This window comes from Salmo salar, chromosome 17 (assembly GCF_965601325.2).
Source record: "Salmo salar chromosome 17, fSalSal1, whole genome shotgun sequence".
Lineage (NCBI taxonomy): Eukaryota > Metazoa > Chordata > Actinopteri > Salmoniformes > Salmonidae > Salmo > Salmo salar.
Genome location: NC_138307.1, coordinates 39,850,150 through 39,867,158, shown reverse-complemented (window position 1 = coordinate 39,867,158; position 17,009 = coordinate 39,850,150). Strand labels below are relative to the sequence as shown.

The window sequence follows — 17,009 nt, the reverse complement described above, 5'->3', positions numbered from 1 at the left end:
GTCTGTCTGTCTGTCTGTCTGTCTGTCTGTCTGTCTGTCTGTCTGTCTGTCTGTCTGTCTGTCTGTCTGTCTGTCTGTCTGTCTGTCTGTCTGTCTGTCTGTCTGTCTGTCTGTCTGTCTGTCTGTCTGTCTGTCTGTCTGTCTGTCTGTCTGTCTGTCTGTCTGTCTGTCTGTCTGTCTGTCTGTCTGTCTGTCTGTCTGTCTGTCTGTCTGTCTGTCTGTCTGTCTGTCTGTCTGTCTGTCTGTCTGTCTGTCTGTCTGTCTGTCTGTCTGTCTGTCTGTCTGTCTGTCTGTCTGTCTGTCTGTCTGTCTGTCTGTCTGTCTGTCTGTCTGTCTGTCTGTCTGTCTGTCTGTCTGTCTGTCTGTCTGTCTGTCTGTCTGTCTGTCTGTCTGTCTGTCTGTCTGTCTGTCTGTCTGTCTGTCTGTCTGTCTGTCTGTCTGTCTGTCTGTCTGTCTGTCTGTCTGTCTGTCTGTCTGTCTGTCTGTCTGTCTGTCTGTCTGTCTGTCTGTCTGTCTGTCTGTCTGTCTGTCTGTCTGTCTGTCTGTCTGTCTGGTAACTGTGTGTGTGTGTGTGTGTGTGGTAACTCTCTCTGTGTGTGTGTGGTAACTCTCTGTGTGTGTGTGTGTGTGTGTGTGTGTGTGTGTGTGGTAACTCTCTCTGTGTGTGTGTGTGTGTGTGTGTGTGTGTGTGGTAACTCTCTGTGTGTGTGTGTGTGTGTGTGTGTGTGTGTGTGTGTGTGTGTGTGTGTGTGTGTGTGTGTGTGTGTGTGTGTGTGTGTGTGTGTGTGTGTGTGTGTGTGTGTGTGGTCCAACAGGAGGATCTGTGAGGTGATCTCTGAAGCGGTTCAGAAACACAACGTGTTGTTTGTGTCCAGCGCTGGAAACAACGGACCCTGTCTGTCTACTGTAGGATGTCCTGGAGGGACGACCGCTGGGGTGATAGGTACACACACACACACACACACACACACACACACACACACACACACTACTGTAGGATGTCCTGGAGGGACGACCGCTGGGGTGATAGGTACACACACACACACACTACTGTAGGATGTCCTGGAGGGACGACCTCTGCGGTGATAGGTACACACACACACACACACACACACACTACTGTAGGATGTCCTGGAGGGACGACCTCTGCGGTGATAGGTACACACACACACACACACACACACACACACACACACACACACACACACACACTACTGTAGGATGTCCTGGAGGGACGACCTCTGCGGTGATAGGTACACACACACACACACACACACTACTGTAGGATGTCCTGGAGGGACGACCTCTGCGGTGATAGGTACACACACACACACACACACACACACACACTACTGTAGGATGTCCTGGAGGGACGACCTCTGCGGTGATAGGTACACACACACACACACACACACACACACACTAATGTAGGATGTCCTGGAGGGACGACTGCTGGGGTGATAGGTACACACACACACACACACACACATACACACACACACACAGTTACTAACTTCAATTGTGTTTATGTCATTCTGTACCGTGTTTTAAATGTGTTTTTTAAAGTAAATGTTCCTCTCGGGCCACCGTTTCCAGGTGTGGGAGCCTACGTGACTCCAGACATGATGGTGGCGGAGTATTCTCTGAGAGAGAAGCTTCCTCCTAACCAATACACCTGGTCGTCCCGGGGCCCCAGTACAGACGGGGCCCTGGGGGTCAGTATCAGCGCTCCTGGAGGGGCCATCGCCTCCGTACCAAACTGGACTCTCAGGGGAACGCAGCTGATGAACGGCACCTCCATGTCTTCCCCTAACGCCTGTGGAGGGATCGCCCTGGTGCTGTCAGGTGGGTGGAGGGGGTGGAGGGATCGCCCTGGTGCTGTCAGGTGGGTGGAGGGGTGGAGGGATCGCCCTGGTGGGGTGGAGGGGTGGAGGGATCGCCCTGGTGGGGTGGAGGGGTGGAGGGATCGCCCTGGTGGGGTGGAGGGGTGGAGGGATCGCCCTGGTGGGGTGGAGGGGTGGAGGGATCGCCCTGGTGCTGTCAGGTGGGTGGAGGGGGTGGAGGGATCGCCCTGGTGCTGTCAGGTGGGTGGAGGGGGTGGAGGGGTGGAGGGATCGCCCTGGTGGGGTGGAGGGGTGGAGGGATCGCCCTGGTGCTGTCAGGTGGGTGGAGGGGGTGGAGGGGTGGAGGGATCGCCCTGGTGGGGTGGAGGGGTGGAGGGATCGCCCTGGTGCTGTCAGGTGGGTGGAGGGGGTGGAGGGGTGGAGGGATCGCCCTGGTGCTGTCAGGTGGGTGGAGGGGGTGGAGGGGTGGAGGGATCGCCCTGGTGGGGTGGAGGGGTGGAGGGATCGCCCTGGTGCTGTCAGGTGGGTGGAGGGGTGGAGGGATCGCCCTGGTGCTGTCAGGTGGGTGGAGGGGTGGAGGGATCGCCCTGGTGCTGTCAGGTGGGTGGAGGGGGTGGAGGGATCGCCCTGGTGCTGTCAGGTGGGTGGAGGGGTGGAGGGATCGCCCTGGTGGGGTGGAGGGGTGGAGGGATCGCCCTGGTGGGGTGGAGGGGTGGAGGGATCGCCCTGGTGCTGTCAGGTGGGTGGAGGGGTGGAGGGATCGCCCTGGTGGGGTGGAGGGGTGGAGGGATCGCCCTGGTGGGGTGGAGGGGTGGAGGGATCGCCCTGGTGCTGTCAGGTGGGTGGAGGGGGTGGAGGGGTGGAGGGATCGCCCTGGTGCTGTCGGAGGGGTGGAGGGATCGCCCTGGTGCTGTCAGGTGGGTGGAGGGGTGGAGGGATCGCCCTGGTGCTGTCAGGTGGGTGGAGGGGGTGGAGGGGTGGAGGGATCGCCCTGGTGCTGTCAGGTGGGGTGGAGGGGTGGAGGGATCGCCCTGGTGCTGTCAGGTGGGTGGAGGGGGTGGAGGGGTGGAGGGATCGCCCTGGTGCTGTCAGGTGGGGTGGAGGGGTGGAGGGATCGCCCTGGTGCTGTCAGGTGGGTGGAGGGGGTGGAGGGATCGCCCTGGTGCTGTCAGGTGGGTGGAGGGGTGGAGGGATCGCCCTGGTGGGGTGGAGGGGTGGAGGGATCGCCCTGGTGGGGTGGAGGGGTGGAGGGATCGCCCTGGTGCTGTCAGGTGGGTGGAGGGGGTGGAGGGATCGCCCTGGTGCTGTCAGGTGGGTGGAGGGGGTGGAGGGATCGCCCTGGTGCTGTCAGGTGGGTGGAGGGGTGGAGGGATCGCCCTGGTGGGGTGGAGGGGTGGAGGGATCGCCCTGGTGGGGTGGAGGGGTGGAGGGATCGCCCTGGTGCTGTCAGGTGGGTGGAGGGGGTGGAGGGATCGCCCTGGTGCTGTCAGGTGGGTGGAGGGGTGGAGGGATCGCCCTGGTGGGGTGGAGGGGTGGAGGGATCGCCCTGGTGCTGTCAGGTGGGTGGAGGGATGGAGGGATCGCCCTGGTGCTGTCAGGTGGGTGGAGGGGTGGAGGGATCGCCCTGGTGCTGTCAGGTGGGTGGAGGGGTGGAGGGATCGCCCTGATGCTGTCAGGTGGGTGGAGGGATCGCTCTGGTGCTGTCAGGTGGGTGGAGGGGTGGAGGGATCGCCCTGGTGGGGTGGAGGGGTGGAGGGATCGCCCTGGTGCTGTCAGGTGGGTGGAGGGGTGGAGGGATCGCCCTGGTGCTGTCAGATGGGTGGAGGGGGTGGAGGGATCGCCCTGGTGCTGTCAGGTGGGTGGAGGGGGTGGAGGGATCGCCCTGGTGCTGTCAGGTGGGTGGAGGGGGTGGAGGGATCGCCCTGGTGCTGTCAGGTGGGTGGAGGGGTGGAGGGATCGCCCTGGTGCTGTCAGGTGGGTGGAGGGGTGGAGGGATCGCCCTGGTGCTGTCAGGTGGGTGGAGGGGTGGAGGGATCGCCCTGGTGGGGTGGAGGGGTGGAGGGATCGCCCTGGTGCTGTCAGGTGGGTGGAGGGGTGGAGGGATCGCCCTGGTGCTGTCAGGTGGGTGGAGGGGGTGGAGGGATCGCCCTGGTGGGGTGGAGGGGTGGAGGGATCGCCCTGGTGGGGTGGAGGGGTGGAGGGATCGCCCTGGTGCTGTCAGGTGGGTGGAGGGGTGGAGGGATGGAGGGATCGCCCTGGTGCTGTCAGGTGGGTGGAGGGGTGGAGGGATCGCCCTGGTGGGGTGGAGGGGTGGAGGGATCGCCCTGGTGCTGTCAGGTGGGTGGAGGGGTGGAGGGATCGCCCTGGTGCTGTCAGGTGGGTGGAGGGGGTGGAGGGATCGCCCTGGTGCTGTCAGGTGGGTGGAGGGGTGGAGGGATCGCCCTGGTGCTGTCAGGTGGGTGGAGGGGGTGGAGGGATCGCCCTGGTGCTGTCAGATGGGTGGAGGGGGTGGAGGGATCGCCCTGGTGCTGTCAGGTGGGTGGAGGGGGTGGAGGGATCGCTCCTGGTGCTGTCAGGTGGGTGGAGGGGTGGAGGGATCGCCCTGGTGCTGTCAGGTGGGTGGAGGCGGTGGAGGGGTGGAGGGATCGCCCTGGTGCTGTCAGGTGGGTGGAGGGGTGGAGGGATCGCCCTGGTGCTGTCAGGTGGGTGGAGGGGGTGGAGGGATCGCCCTGGTGGGGTGGAGGGGGTGGAGGGATCGCCCTGGTGCTGTCAGGTGGGTGGAGGGGGTGGAGGGATCGCCCTGGTGCTGTCAGGTGGGTGGAGGGGTGGAGGGATCGCCCTGGTGCTGTCAGGTGGGTGGAGGGGGTGGAGGGATCGCCCTGGTGCTGTCAGGTGGGTGGAGGGGTGGAGGGATCGCCCTGGTGCTGTCAGGTGGTTGGAGGGGTGGAGGGATCGCCCTGGTGTTGTCAGGTGGGTGGAGGGGGTTGGAGGGATCGCCCTGGTGCTGTCAGGTGGGTGGAGGGGTGGAGGGATCGCCCTGATGCTGTCAGGTGGGTGGAGGGGGTGGAGGGATCGCCCTGGTGCTGTCAGGTGGGGTGGAGGGGTGGAGGGATCGCCCTGGTGCTGTCAGGTGGGTGGAGGGGGTGGAGGGATCGCCCTGGTGCTGTCAGGTGGGTGGAGGGGTGGAGGGATCGCCCTGGTGCTGTCAGGTGGGTGGAGGGGTGGAGGGATCGCCCTGATGCTGTCAGGTGGGTGGAGGGGGTGGAGGGATCGCCCTGGTGCTGTCAGGTGGGGTGGAGGGGGTGGAGGGATCGCCCTGGTGCTGTCAGGTGGGTGGAGGGGTGGAGGGATCGCCCTGGTGCTGTCAGGTGGGTGGAGGGGGTGGAGGGATCGCCCTGGTGCTGTCAGGTGGGTGGAGGGGTGGAGGGATCGCCCTGGTGGGGGTGAGAGGGGTGGAGGGATCGCCCTGGTGCTGTCAGGTGGGTGGAGGGGGTGGAGGGGTGGAGGGATCGCCCTGGTGGGGTGGAGGGGTGGAGGGATCGCCCTGGTGCTGTCAGGTGGGTGGAGGGGGTGGAGGGGTGGAGGGATCGCCCTGGTGGGGTGGAGGGGTGGAGGGATCGCCCTGGTGCTGTCAGGTGGGTGGAGGGGGTGGAGGGGTGGAGGGATCGCCCTGGTGGGGTGGAGGGGTGGAGGGATCGCCCTGGTGCTGTCAGGTGGGTGGAGGGGGTGGAGGGGTGGAGGGATCGCCCTGGTGGGGTGGAGGGGGTGGAGGGATCGCCCTGGTGCTGTCAGGTGGGTGGAGGGGGTGGAGGGGTGGAGGGATCGCCCTGGTGGGGTGGAGGGGTGGAGGGATCGCCCTGGTGCTGTCAGGTGGGTGGAGGGGGTGGAGGGGTGGAGGGATCGCCCTGGTGGGGTGGAGGGGTGGAGGGATCGCCCTGGTGCTGTCAGGTGGGTGGAGAGGGTGGAGGGATCGCCCTGGTGCTGTCAGGTGGGTGGAGGGGGTGGAGGGATCGCCCTGGTGCTGTCAGGTGGGTGGAGGGGGTGGAGGGGTGGAGGGATCGCCCTGGTTGGGGTGGAGGGGTGGAGGGATCGCCCTGGTGCTGTCAGGTGGGTGGAGGGGGTGGAGGGGTGGAGGGATCGCCCTGGTGGGGTGGAGGGGTGGAGGGATCGCCCTGGTGCTGTCAGGTGGGTGGAGGGGGTGGAGGGGGTGGAGGGGTGGAGGGATCGCCCTGGTGGGGTGGAGGGGTGGAGGGATCGCCCTGGTGCTGTCAGGTGGGTGGAGGGGTGGAGGGATCGCCCTGGTGCTGTCAGGTGGGTGGAGGGGGTGGAGGGATCGCCCTGGTGCTGTCAGGTGGGTGGAGGGGGTGGAGGGGTGGAGGGATCGCCCTGGTGGGGTGGAGGGGTGGAGGGATCGCCCTGGTGCTGTCAGGTGGGTGGAGGGGGTGGAGGGGTGGAGGGATCGCCCTGGTGGGGTGGAGGGGTGGAGGGATCGCCCTGGTGCTGTCAGGTGGGTGGAGGGGGTGGAGGGGTGGAGGGATCGCCCTGGTGGGGTGGAGGGGTGGAGGGATCGCCCTGGTGCTGTCAGGTGGGTGGAGGGGGTGGAGGGGTGGAGGGATCGCCCTGGTGGGGTGGAGGGGTGGAGGGATCGCCCTGGTGCTGTCAGGTGGGTGGAGCGGGGTGGAGGGGTGGAGGGATCGCCCTGGTGGGGTGGAGGGGTGGAGGGATCGCCCTGGTGCTGTCAGGTGGGTGGAGGGGTGGAGGGATCGCCCTGGTGCTGTCAGGTGGGTGGAGGGGGTGGAGGGATCGCCCTGGTGCTGTCAGGTGGGTGGAGGGATCGCCCTGGTGCTGTCAGGTGGGTGGAGGGGTGGAGGGATCGCCCTGGTGCTGTCAGGTGGGTGGAGGGGTGGAGGGATCGCCCTGGTGCTGTCAGGTGGGTGGAGGGGGTGGAGGGATCGCCCTGGTGCTGTCAGGTGGGTGGAGGGGTGGAGGGATCGCCCTGGTGGGGTGGAGGGGTGGAGGGATCGCCCTGGTGGGGTGGAGGGGTGGAGGGATCGCCCTGGTGGGGTGGAGGGGTGGAGGGATCGCCCTGGTGCTGTCAGGTGGGTGGAGGGGTGGAGGGATCGCCCTGGTGGGGTGGAGGGGTGGAGGGATCGCCCTGGTGGGGTGGAGGGGTGGAGGGATCGCCCTGGTGCTGTCAGGTGGGTGGAGGGGTGGAGGGATCGCCCTGGTGCTGTCAGGTGGGTGGAGGGGTGGAGGGATCGCCCTGGTGGTGGGTGGAGGGGTGGAGGGATCGCCCTGGTGCTGTCAGGTGGGGTGGAGGGATCGCCCTGGTGCTGTCAGGTGGGTGGAGGGGTGGAGGGATCGCCCTGGTGCTGTCAGGTGGGTGGAGGGGTGGAGGGATCTGCCCTGGTGCTGTCAGGTGGGTGGAGGGGGTGGAGGGATCGCCCTGGTGCTGTCAGGTGGGTGGAGGGGGTGGAGGGATCGCCCTGGTGCTGTCAGGTGGGTGGAGGGGTGGAGGGATCGCCCTGGTGCTGTCAGGTGGGTGGAGGGGGTGGAGGGATCGCCCTGGTGCTGTCAGGTGGGTGGAGGGGTGGAGGGATCGCCCTGGTGGGGTGGAGGGGTGGAGGGATCGCCCTGGTGGGGTGGAGGGGTGGAGGGATCGCCCTGGTGGGGTGGAGGGGTGGAGGGATCGCCCTGGTGCTGTCAGGTGGGTGGAGGGATCGCCCTGGTGCTGTCAGGTGGGGTGGAGGGGTGGAGGGATCGCCCTGGTGCTGTCAGGTGGGTGGAGGGGGTGGAGGGGTGGAGGGATCGCCCTGGTGCTGTCAGGTGGGGTGGAGGGGTGGAGGGATCGCCCTGGTGCTGTCAGGTGGGTGGAGGGGTGGAGGGATCGCCCTGGTGCTGTCAGGTGGGTGGAGGGGGTGGAGGGATCGCCCTGGTGCTGTCAGGTGGGTGGAGGGGTGGAGGGATCGCCCTGGTGGGGTGGAGGGGTGGAGGGATCGCCCTGGTGGGGTGGAGGGGTGGAGGGATCGCCCTGGTGCTGTCAGGTGGGTGGAGGGGGTGGAGGGATCGCCCTGGTGCTGTCAGGTGGGTGGAGGGGTGGAGGGATCGCCCTGGTGGGGTGGAGGGGTGGAGGGATCGCCCTGGTGCTGTCAGGTGGGTGGAGGGGGTGGAGGGATCGCCCTGGTGCTGTCAGGTGGGTGGAGGGGTGGAGGGATCGCCCTGGTGGGGTGGAGGGGTGGAGGGATCGCCCTGGTGCTGTCAGTTGGGTGGAGGGATGGAGGGATCGCCCTGGTGCTGTCAGGTGGGTGGAGGGGTGGAGGGATCGCCCTGGTGCTGTCAGGTGGGTGGAGGGGTGGAGGGATCGCCCTGGTGCTGTCAGGTGGGGGTGGAGGGATCGCTCTGGTGCTGTCAGGTGGGTGGAGGGGTGGAGGGATCGCCCTGGTGGGGTGGAGGGGTGGAGGGATCGCCCTGGTGCTGTCAGGTGGGTGGAGGGATGGAGGGATCGCCCTGGTGCTGTCAGGTGGGTGGAGGGGTGGAGGGATCGCCCTGGTGCTGTCAGGTGGGTGGAGGGGGTGGAGGGATCGCCCTGGTGCTGTCAGGTGGGTGGAGGGGTGGAGGGATCGCCCTGGTGCTGTCAGATGGGTGGAGGGGGTGGAGGGATCGCCCTGGTGCTGTCAGGTGGGTGGAGGGGGTGGAGGGATCGCCCTGGTGCTGTCAGGTGGGTGGAGGGGGTGGAGGGATCGCCCTGGTGCTGTCAGGTGGGTGGAGGGGTGGAGGGATCGCCCTGGTGCTGTCAGGTGGGTGGAGGGGTGGAGGGATCGCCCTGGTGGGGTGGAGGGGTGGAGGGATCGCCCTGGTGCTGTCAGGTGGGTGGAGGGGTGGAGGGATCGCCCTGGTGCTGTCAGGTGGGTGGAGGGGGTGGAGGGATCGCCCTGGTGGGGTGGAGGGGTGGAGGGATCGCCCTGGTGGGGTGGAGGGGTGGAGGGATCGCCCTGGTGCTGTCAGGTGGGTGGAGGGGTGGAGGGATCGCCCTGGTGCTGTCAGGTGGGTGGAGGGGTGGAGGGATCGCCCTGGTGCTGTCAGGTGGGTGGAGGGGTGGAGGGATCGCCCTGGTGCTGTCAGGTGGGTGGAGGGGTGGAGGGATCGCCCTGGTGCTGTCAGTGGGTGGAGGGGGTGGAGGGATCGCCCTGGTGCTGTCAGGTGGGTGGAGGGGTGGAGGGATCGCCCTGGTGCTGTCAGGTGGGTGGAGGGGGTGGAGGGATCGCCCTGGTGCTGTCAGATGGGTGGAGGGGTGGAGGGATCGCCCTGGTGCTGTCAGGTGGGTGGAGGGGGTGGAGGGATCGCCCTGGTGCTGTCAGGTGGGTGGAGGGGTGGAGGGATCGCCCTGGTGCTGTCAGGTGGGTGGAGGGGTGGAGGGGTGGAGGGATCGCCCTGGTGCTGTCAGGTGGGTGGAGGGGTGGAGGGATCGCCCTGGTGCTGTCAGGTGGGTGGAGGGGGTGGAGGGATCGCCCTGGTGGGGTGGAGGGGGTGGAGGGATCGCCCTGGTGCTGTCAGGTGGGTGGAGGGGGTGGAGGGATCGCCCTGGTGCTGTCAGGTGGGTGGAGGGGTGGAGGGATCGCCCTGGTGCTGTCAGGTGGGTGGAGGGGGTGGAGGGATCGCCCTGGTGCTGTCAGGTGGGTGGAGGGGTGGAGGGATCGCCCTGGTGCTGTCAGGTGGGTGGAGGGGTGGAGGGATCGCCCTGGTGTTGTCAGGTGGGTGGAGGGGGTGGAGGGATCGCCCTGGTGCTGTCAGGTGGGTGGAGGGATCGCCCTGGTGCTGTCAGGTGGGTGGAGGGGTGGAGGGATCGCCCTGGTGCTGTCAGGTGGGTGGAGGGGGTGGAGGGATCGCCCTGGTGCTGTCAGGTGGGTGGAGGGGTGGAGGGATCGCCCTGGTGCTGTCAGGTGGGGTGGAGGGGTGGAGGGATCGCCCTGGTGCTGTCAGGTGGGTGGAGGGGGTGGAGGGATCGCCCTGGTGCTGTCAGGTGGGTGGAGGGGTGGAGGGATCGCCCTGGTGCTGTCAGGTGGGTGGAGGGGGTGGAGGGATCGCCCTGGTGCTGTCAGGTGGGGTGGAGGGGGTGGAGGGATCGCCCTGGTGCTGTCAGGTGGGTGGAGGGGTGGAGGGATCGCCCTGGTGCTGTCAGGTGGGGTGGAGGGGGTGGAGGGATCGCCCTGGTGCTGTCAGGTGGGTGGAGGGGTGGAGGGATCGCCCTGGTGGGGTGGAGGGGTGGGAGGGATCGCCCTGGTGCTGTCAGGTGGGTGGAGGGGGGTGGAGGGGTGGAGGGATCGCCCTGGTGGGGTGGAGGGGTGGAGGGATCGCCCTGGTGCTGTCAGGTGGGTGGAGGGGGTGGAGGGGTGGAGGGATCGCCCTGGTGGGGTGGAGGGGTGGAGGGATCGCCCTGGTGCTGTCAGGTGGGTGGAGGGGGTGGAGGGGTGGAGGGATCGCCCTGGTGGGGTGGAGGGGTGGAGGGATCGCCCTGGTGCTGTCAGGTGGGTGGAGGGGGTGGAGGGGTGGAGGGATCGCCCTGGTGGGGTGGAGGGGTGGAGGGATCGCCCTGGTGCTGTCAGGTGGGTGGAGGGGTGGAGGGATCGCCCTGGTGCTGTCAGGTGGGTGCAGGGGGTGGAGGGATCGCCCTGGTGCTGTCAGGTGGGGTTGAGGGGGTGGAGAGGATCGCCCTGGTGCTGTCAGGTGGGTGGAGGGGTGGAGGGATCGCCCTGGTGCTGTCAGGTGGGTGGAGGGGTGGAGGGATCGCCCTGGTGCTGTCAGGTGGGTGGAGGGGGTGGAGGGATCGCCCTGGTGCTGTCAGGTGGGTGGAGGGGTGGAGGGATCGCCCTGGTGGGGTGGAGGGGTGGAGGGATCGCCCTGGTGGGGTGGAGGGGTGGAGGGATCGCCCTGGTGGGGTGGAGGGGTGGAGGGATCGCCCTGGTGCTGTCAGGTGGGTGGAGGGGTGGAGGGATCGCCCTGGTGGGGTGGAGGGGTGGAGGGATCGCCCTGGTGGGGTGGAGGGGTGGAGGGATCGCCCCTGGTGGGGTGGAGGGAATCGCCCTGGTGCTGTCAGGTGGGTGGAGGGGTGGAGGGATCGCCCTGGTGGGGTGGAGGGGTGGAGGGATCGCCCTGGTGCTGTCAGGTGGGTGCAGGGGGTGGAGGGATCGCCCTGGTGCTGTCAGGTGGGTGGAGGGGGTGGAGGGATCGCCCTGGTGCTGTCAGGTGGGTGGAGGGGTGGAGGGATCGCCCTGGTGCTGTCAGGTGGGTGGAGGGGTGGAGGGATCGCCCTGGTGCTGTCAGGTGGGTGGAGAGGGGTGGAGGGATCGCCCTGGTGCTGTCAGGTGGGTGGAGGGGTGGAGGGATCGCCCTGGTGGGGTGGAGGGGTGGAGGGATCGCCCTGGTGGGGTGGAGGGGTGGAGGGATCGCCCTGGTGGGGTGGAGGGGTGGAGGGATCGCCCTGGTGCTGTCAGGTGGGTGGAGGGGTGGAGGGATCGCCCTGGTGGGGTGGAGGGGTGGAGGGATCGCCCTGGTGCTGTCAGGTGGGTGGAGGGGTGGAGGGATCGCCCTGGTGCTGTCAGGTGGGTGGAGGGGTGGAGGGATCGCCCTGGTGGGGTGGAGGGGTGGAGGGATCGCCCTGGTGCTGTCAGGTGGGTGGAGGGATCGCCCTGGTGCTGTCAGGTGGGTGGAGGGATCGCCCTGGTGCTGTCAGGTGGGTGGAGGGATCGCCCTGGTGCTGTCAGGTGGGGTGGAGGGGTGGAGGGATCGCCCTGGTGCTGTCAGGTGGGTGGAGGGGGTGGAGGGGTGGAGGGATCGCCCTGGTGCTGTCAGGTGGGGTGGAGGGGTGGAGGGATCGCCCTGGTGCTGTCAGGTGGGTGGAGGGGTGGAGGGATCGCCCTGGTGCTGTCAGGTGGGTGGAGGGGGTGGAGGGATCGCCCTGGTGCTGTCAGGTGGGTGGAGGGGTGGAGGGATCGCCCTGATGCTGTCAGGTGGGTGGAGGGATCGCTCTGGTGCTGTCAGGTGGGTGGAGGGGTGGAGGGATCGCCCTGGTGGGGTGGAGGGGTGGAGGGATCGCCCTGGTGCTGTCAGGTGGGTGGAGGGATGGAGGGATCGCCCTGGTGCTGTCAGGTGGGTGGAGGGGTGGAGGGATCGCCCTGGTGCTGTCAGGTGGGTGGAGGGGTGGAGGGATCGCCCTGGTGCTGTCAGGTGGGTGGAGGGGGTGGAGGGATCGCCCTGGTGGGGTGGAGGGGTGGAGGGATCGCCCTGGTGGGGTGGAGGGGTGGAGGGATCGCCCTGGTGCTGTCAGGTGGGTGGAGGGGTGGAGGGATGGAGGGATCGCCCTGGTGCTGTCAGGTGGGTGGAGGGGTGGAGGGATCGCCCTGGTGCTGTCAGGTGGGTGGAGGGGTGGAGGGATCGCCCTGGTGCTGTCAGATGGGTGGAGGGGGTGGAGGGATCGCCCTGGTGCTGTCAGGTGGGTGGAGGGGTGGAGGGATCGCCCTGGTGCTGTCAGGTGGGTGGAGGGGGTGGAGGGATCGCCCTGGTGCTGTCAGGTGGGTGGAGGGGGTGGAGGGATCGCCCTGGTGCTGTCAGGTGGGTGGGGTGTGTGTGTGTTAATGGGGGTGTGTTAATGGGGGTGTGTGTGTGTGTTAATGGGGGTGTGTGTGTGTGTTAATGGGGGGGTGTGTGTGTGTGTGTGTTAATGTGTGTGTGTGTTAATGGGTGTGTGTGTGTGTGTGTGTGTGTGTTAATGGGTGTGTGTGTGTGTGTGTGTGTGTGTGTGTGTGTGTGTGTGTGTGTGTGTGTTAATGGGTGTGTGTGTGTGTGTGTGTGTGTGTGTGTGTGTGTGTGTGTGTGTGTGTGTGTGTGTGTGTGTGTGTGTTAATGGGTGTGTGTGTGTTAATGGGTGTGTGTGTGTGTGTGTGTGTGTGTGTGTGTTAATGGGTGTGTGTGTGTGTGTGTGTGTGTGTGTGTGTGTGTGTTAATGTGTGTGTGTGTGTGTGTGTTAATGGGTGTGTGTGTGTGTGCGCGCTGCAGGTCTGAAGCAGAACGGTATCCGTCCGTCTGTGCCTGCGGTGAGGAGAGCTCTGGAGAACACCGCTCTGAAGGTCGACGCCATCGAGGTCTTCGCACAGGGATACGGAATCATACAGGCAAGACTCCTCCTCTTCTGAGTTGGACAGGAAGTTGGACAGGAAGTTGGACAGGAAGTTGGACAGGAAGTTCTATAAGTTCAGTAGAACTAGTGTCTACTGGATAGTGGGGAACTGGTGTCTACTGGATAGTGGGGAACTGGTGTCTACTGGATAGTGGAGGACTGGTGTCTACTGGATAGTGGAGGACTGGTGTCTACTGGATAGTGGAGGACTGGTGTCTACTGGATAGTGGAGGACTGGTGTCTACTGGATAGTGGAGAACTGGTGTCTACTGGATAGTGGAGAACTGGTGTCTACTGGATAGTGGAGGACTGGTGTCTACTGGATAGTGGAGGACTGGTGTCTACTGGATAGTGGAGGACTGGTGTCTACTGGATAGTGGAGGACTGGTGTCTACTGGATAGTGGAGGACTGGTGTCTACTGGATAGTGGAGGACTGGTGTCTACTGGATAGTGGAGGACTGGTGTCTACTGGATAGTGGAGGACTGGTGTCTACTGGATAGTGGAGGACTGGTGTCTACTGGATAGTGGAGGACTGGTGTCTACTGGATAGTGGAGGACTGGTGTCTACTGGATAGTGGAGGACTGGTGTCTACTGGATAGTGGAGGACTGGTGTCTACTGGATAGTGGAGGACTGGTGTCTACTGGATAGTGGAGGACTGGTGTCTGCTGGATAGTGGAGGACTGGTGTCTGCTGGATAGTGGAGGACTGGTGTCTGCTGGATAGTGGAGGACTGGTGTCTACTGGATAGTGGAGGACTGGTGTCTACTGGATAGTGGAGGACTGGTGTCTACTGGATAGTGGAGGACTGGTGTCTATAGTGGAGAACGGGTGTCTATAGTGGAGAACGGGTGTCTATAGTGGAGAACGGGTGCCTATAGTGGAGAACGGGTGTCTATAGTGGAGAACTGGTGTCTATAGTGGAGAACTGGTGTAGAACTGGTGTCTATAGTGGAGAACTGGTGTCTATAGTGGAGAACTGGTGTCTATAGTGGAGAACTGGTGTCTATAGTGGAGAACTGGTGTCTACTGGATAGTGGAGGACTGGTGTCTACTGGATAGTGGAGGACTGGTGTCTACTGGACAGTGGAGGACTGGTGTCTACTGGACAGTGGAGGACTGGTGTCTACTGGACAGTGGAGGACTGGTGTCTACTGGACAGTGGAGGACTGGTGTCTACTGGATAGTGGAGGACTGGTGTCTACTGGATAGTGGAGGACTGGTGTCTACTGGATAGTGGAGGACTGGTGTCTATAGTGGAGAACTGGTGTCTATAGTGGAGAACTGGTGTCTATAGTGGAGAACTGGTGTCTATAGTGGAGAACTGGTGTCTATAGTGGAGAACTGGTGTCTATAGTAAAGTTAACTGGTGTCTATAGTAAAGAGAACTGGTGTCTATAGTAAAGAGAACTGGTGTCTATAGTAAAGAGAACTGGTGTCTATAGTGGAGAACTGGTGTCTATAGTAAAGAGAACTGAGACAGAGGGATGGGAAGAGAAGCAGTATGACTTGCCACTAGTTGTAAACGATGAGACAGAGGATGGAAGAGAAGCAGTATGACTTGCCACTAGTTGTAAACGATGAGAGAGAAGCAGTATGACTTGCCACTAGTTGTAAACGATAGAGAGAGAAGCAGTATGACTTGCCACTAGTTGTAAACGATGAGACAGAGGGATGGGAAGAGAAGCAGTATGACTTGCCACTAGTTGTAAACGATGAGACAAGCAGTATGACTTGCCACTAGTTGTAAACGATGAGAGAGAAGCAGTATGACTTGCCACTAGTTGTAAACGATGAGACAGATGGATGGGAAGAGAAGCAGTATGACTTGCCACTAGTTGTAAACGATGAGACAGAAGCAGTATGACTTGCCACTAGTTGTAAACGATGAGAGAGAAGCAGTATGACTTGCCACTAGTTGTAAACGATGAGACAGAGGGATGGGAAGAGAAGCAGTATGACTTGCCACTAGTTGTAAACGATGAGACAGACAGAGGGATGGGAAGAGAAGCAGTATGACTTGCCACTAGTTGTAAACGATGAGGGATGGGAAGAGAAGCAGTATGACTTGCCACTAGTTGTAAACGATGAGAGAGAAGCAGTATGACTTGCCACTAGTTGTAAACGATGAGAGAGAAGCAGTATGACTTGCCACTAGTTGTAAATGATGAGACAGAGGGATGGGAAGAGAAGCAGTATGACTTGCCAATAGTTGTAAACAATGAGAGAGAGGGATGGGAAGAGAAGCAGTATGACTTGCCACTAGTTGTAAACGATGAGAGAGAAGCAGTATGACTTGCCACTAGTTGTAAACGATGAGAGAGAAGCAGTATGACTTGCCACTAGTTGTAAATGATGAGACAGAGGGATGGGAAGAGAAGCAGTATGACTTGCCACTAGTTGTAAACGATGAGACAGAGGGATGGGAAGAGAAGCAGTATGACTTGCCACTAGTTGTAAACGATGAGACAGAGGGATGGGAAGAGAAGCAGTATGACTTGCCACTAGTTGTAAACGATGAGAGAGAAGCTGTATGACTTGCCACTAGTTGTAAACGATGAGACAGAGGGATGGGAAGAGAAGCAGTATGACTTGCCACTAGTTGTAAACGATGAGAGAGAAGCTGTATGACTTGCCACTAGTTGTAAACGATGAGACAGAGGGATGGGAAGAGAAGCAGTATGACTTGCCACTAGTTGTAAACGATGAGACAGACAGAGGGATGGGAAGAGAAGCAGTATGACTTGCCACTTGTTGTAAACGATGAGACAGAAGCAGTATGACTTGCCACTAGTTTGTAAACGATGAGACAGAAGCAGTATGACTTGCCACTAGTTGTAAACGATGAGACAGAGGGATGGGAAGAGAAGCAGTATGACTTGCCACTAGTTGTAAACGATGAGACAGAAGCAGTATGACTTGCCACTAGTTGTAAAACGATGAGACAGAGGGATGGGAAGAGAAGCAGTATGACTTGCCAACTAGTTGTAAACGATGAGACAGACAGAGGGATGGGAAGAGAAGCAGTATGACTTGCCACTAGTTGTAAACGATGAGGGATGGGAAGAGAAGCAGTATGACTTGCCAATAGTTGTAAACAATGAGAGAGAGGGATGGGAAGAGAAGCAGTATGACTTGCCACTAGTTGTAAACGATGAGAGAGAAGCAGTATGACTTGCCACTAGTTGTAAACGATGAGAGAGAAGCAGTATGACTTGCCACTAGTTGTAAACGATGAGACAGAGGGATGGGAAGAGAAGCAGTATGACTTGCCACTAGTTGTAAACGATGAGACAGAGGGATGGGAAGAGAAGCAGTATGACTTGCCACTAGTTGTAAACGATGAGAGAGAGAGATGGGAAGAGAAGCAGTATGACTTGCCACTAGTTGTAAATGATGAGAGAGAAGCAGTATGACTTGCCACTAGTTGTAAACGATGAGACAGAGGGATGGGAAGAGAAGCAGTATGACTTGCCACTAGTTGTAAACGATGAGAGAGAAGCAGTATGACTTGCCACTAGTTGTAAACGATGAGCCAGAGGGATGGGAAGAGAAGCAGTATGACTTGCCACTAGTTGTAAACGATGAGACAGAGGGATAGGAAGAGAAGCAGTATGACTTGCCACTAGTTGTAAACGATGAGAGAGAAGCAGTATGACTTGCCACTAGTTGTAAATGATGAGACAGAGGGATGGGAAGAGAAGCAGTATGACTTGCCACTAGTTGTAAACGATGAGACAGAGGGATGGGAAGAGAAGCAGTATGACTTGCTACTAGTTGTAAACGATGAGACAGAGGGATGGGAAGAGAAGCAGTACGACTTGCCACTAGTTGTAAACGATGAGACAGAGGGATGGGGAAGAGAAGCAGTATGACTTGCCACTAGTTGTAAACGATGAGAGAGAAGCAGTATGACTTGCCACTAGTTGTAAACGATGAGACAGAGGGATGGGAAGAGAAGCAGTATGACTTGCCATTAGTTGTAAACGAT

The 17,009-nt window shown here is 62.0% G+C and overlaps 1 protein-coding gene across 1 annotated transcript in view; it reads left to right on the top strand.

Moving 5' to 3' along the window:
• LOC145861331 (tripeptidyl-peptidase 2) overlaps nucleotides 1–17,009 on the top strand; it is a 46,243-nt gene that overhangs the window by 13,230 nt on the left and 16,004 nt on the right. The window contains exons 9-11 of the mRNA XM_082963320.1: nucleotides 816–943; nucleotides 1,597–1,845; nucleotides 12,897–13,026. Of these exons, the coding sequence (XP_082819446.1) occupies nucleotides 816–943; nucleotides 1,597–1,845; nucleotides 12,897–13,026 (507 nt within the window). The remainder of the gene's footprint in view (nucleotides 1–815; nucleotides 944–1,596; nucleotides 1,846–12,896; nucleotides 13,027–17,009) is intronic.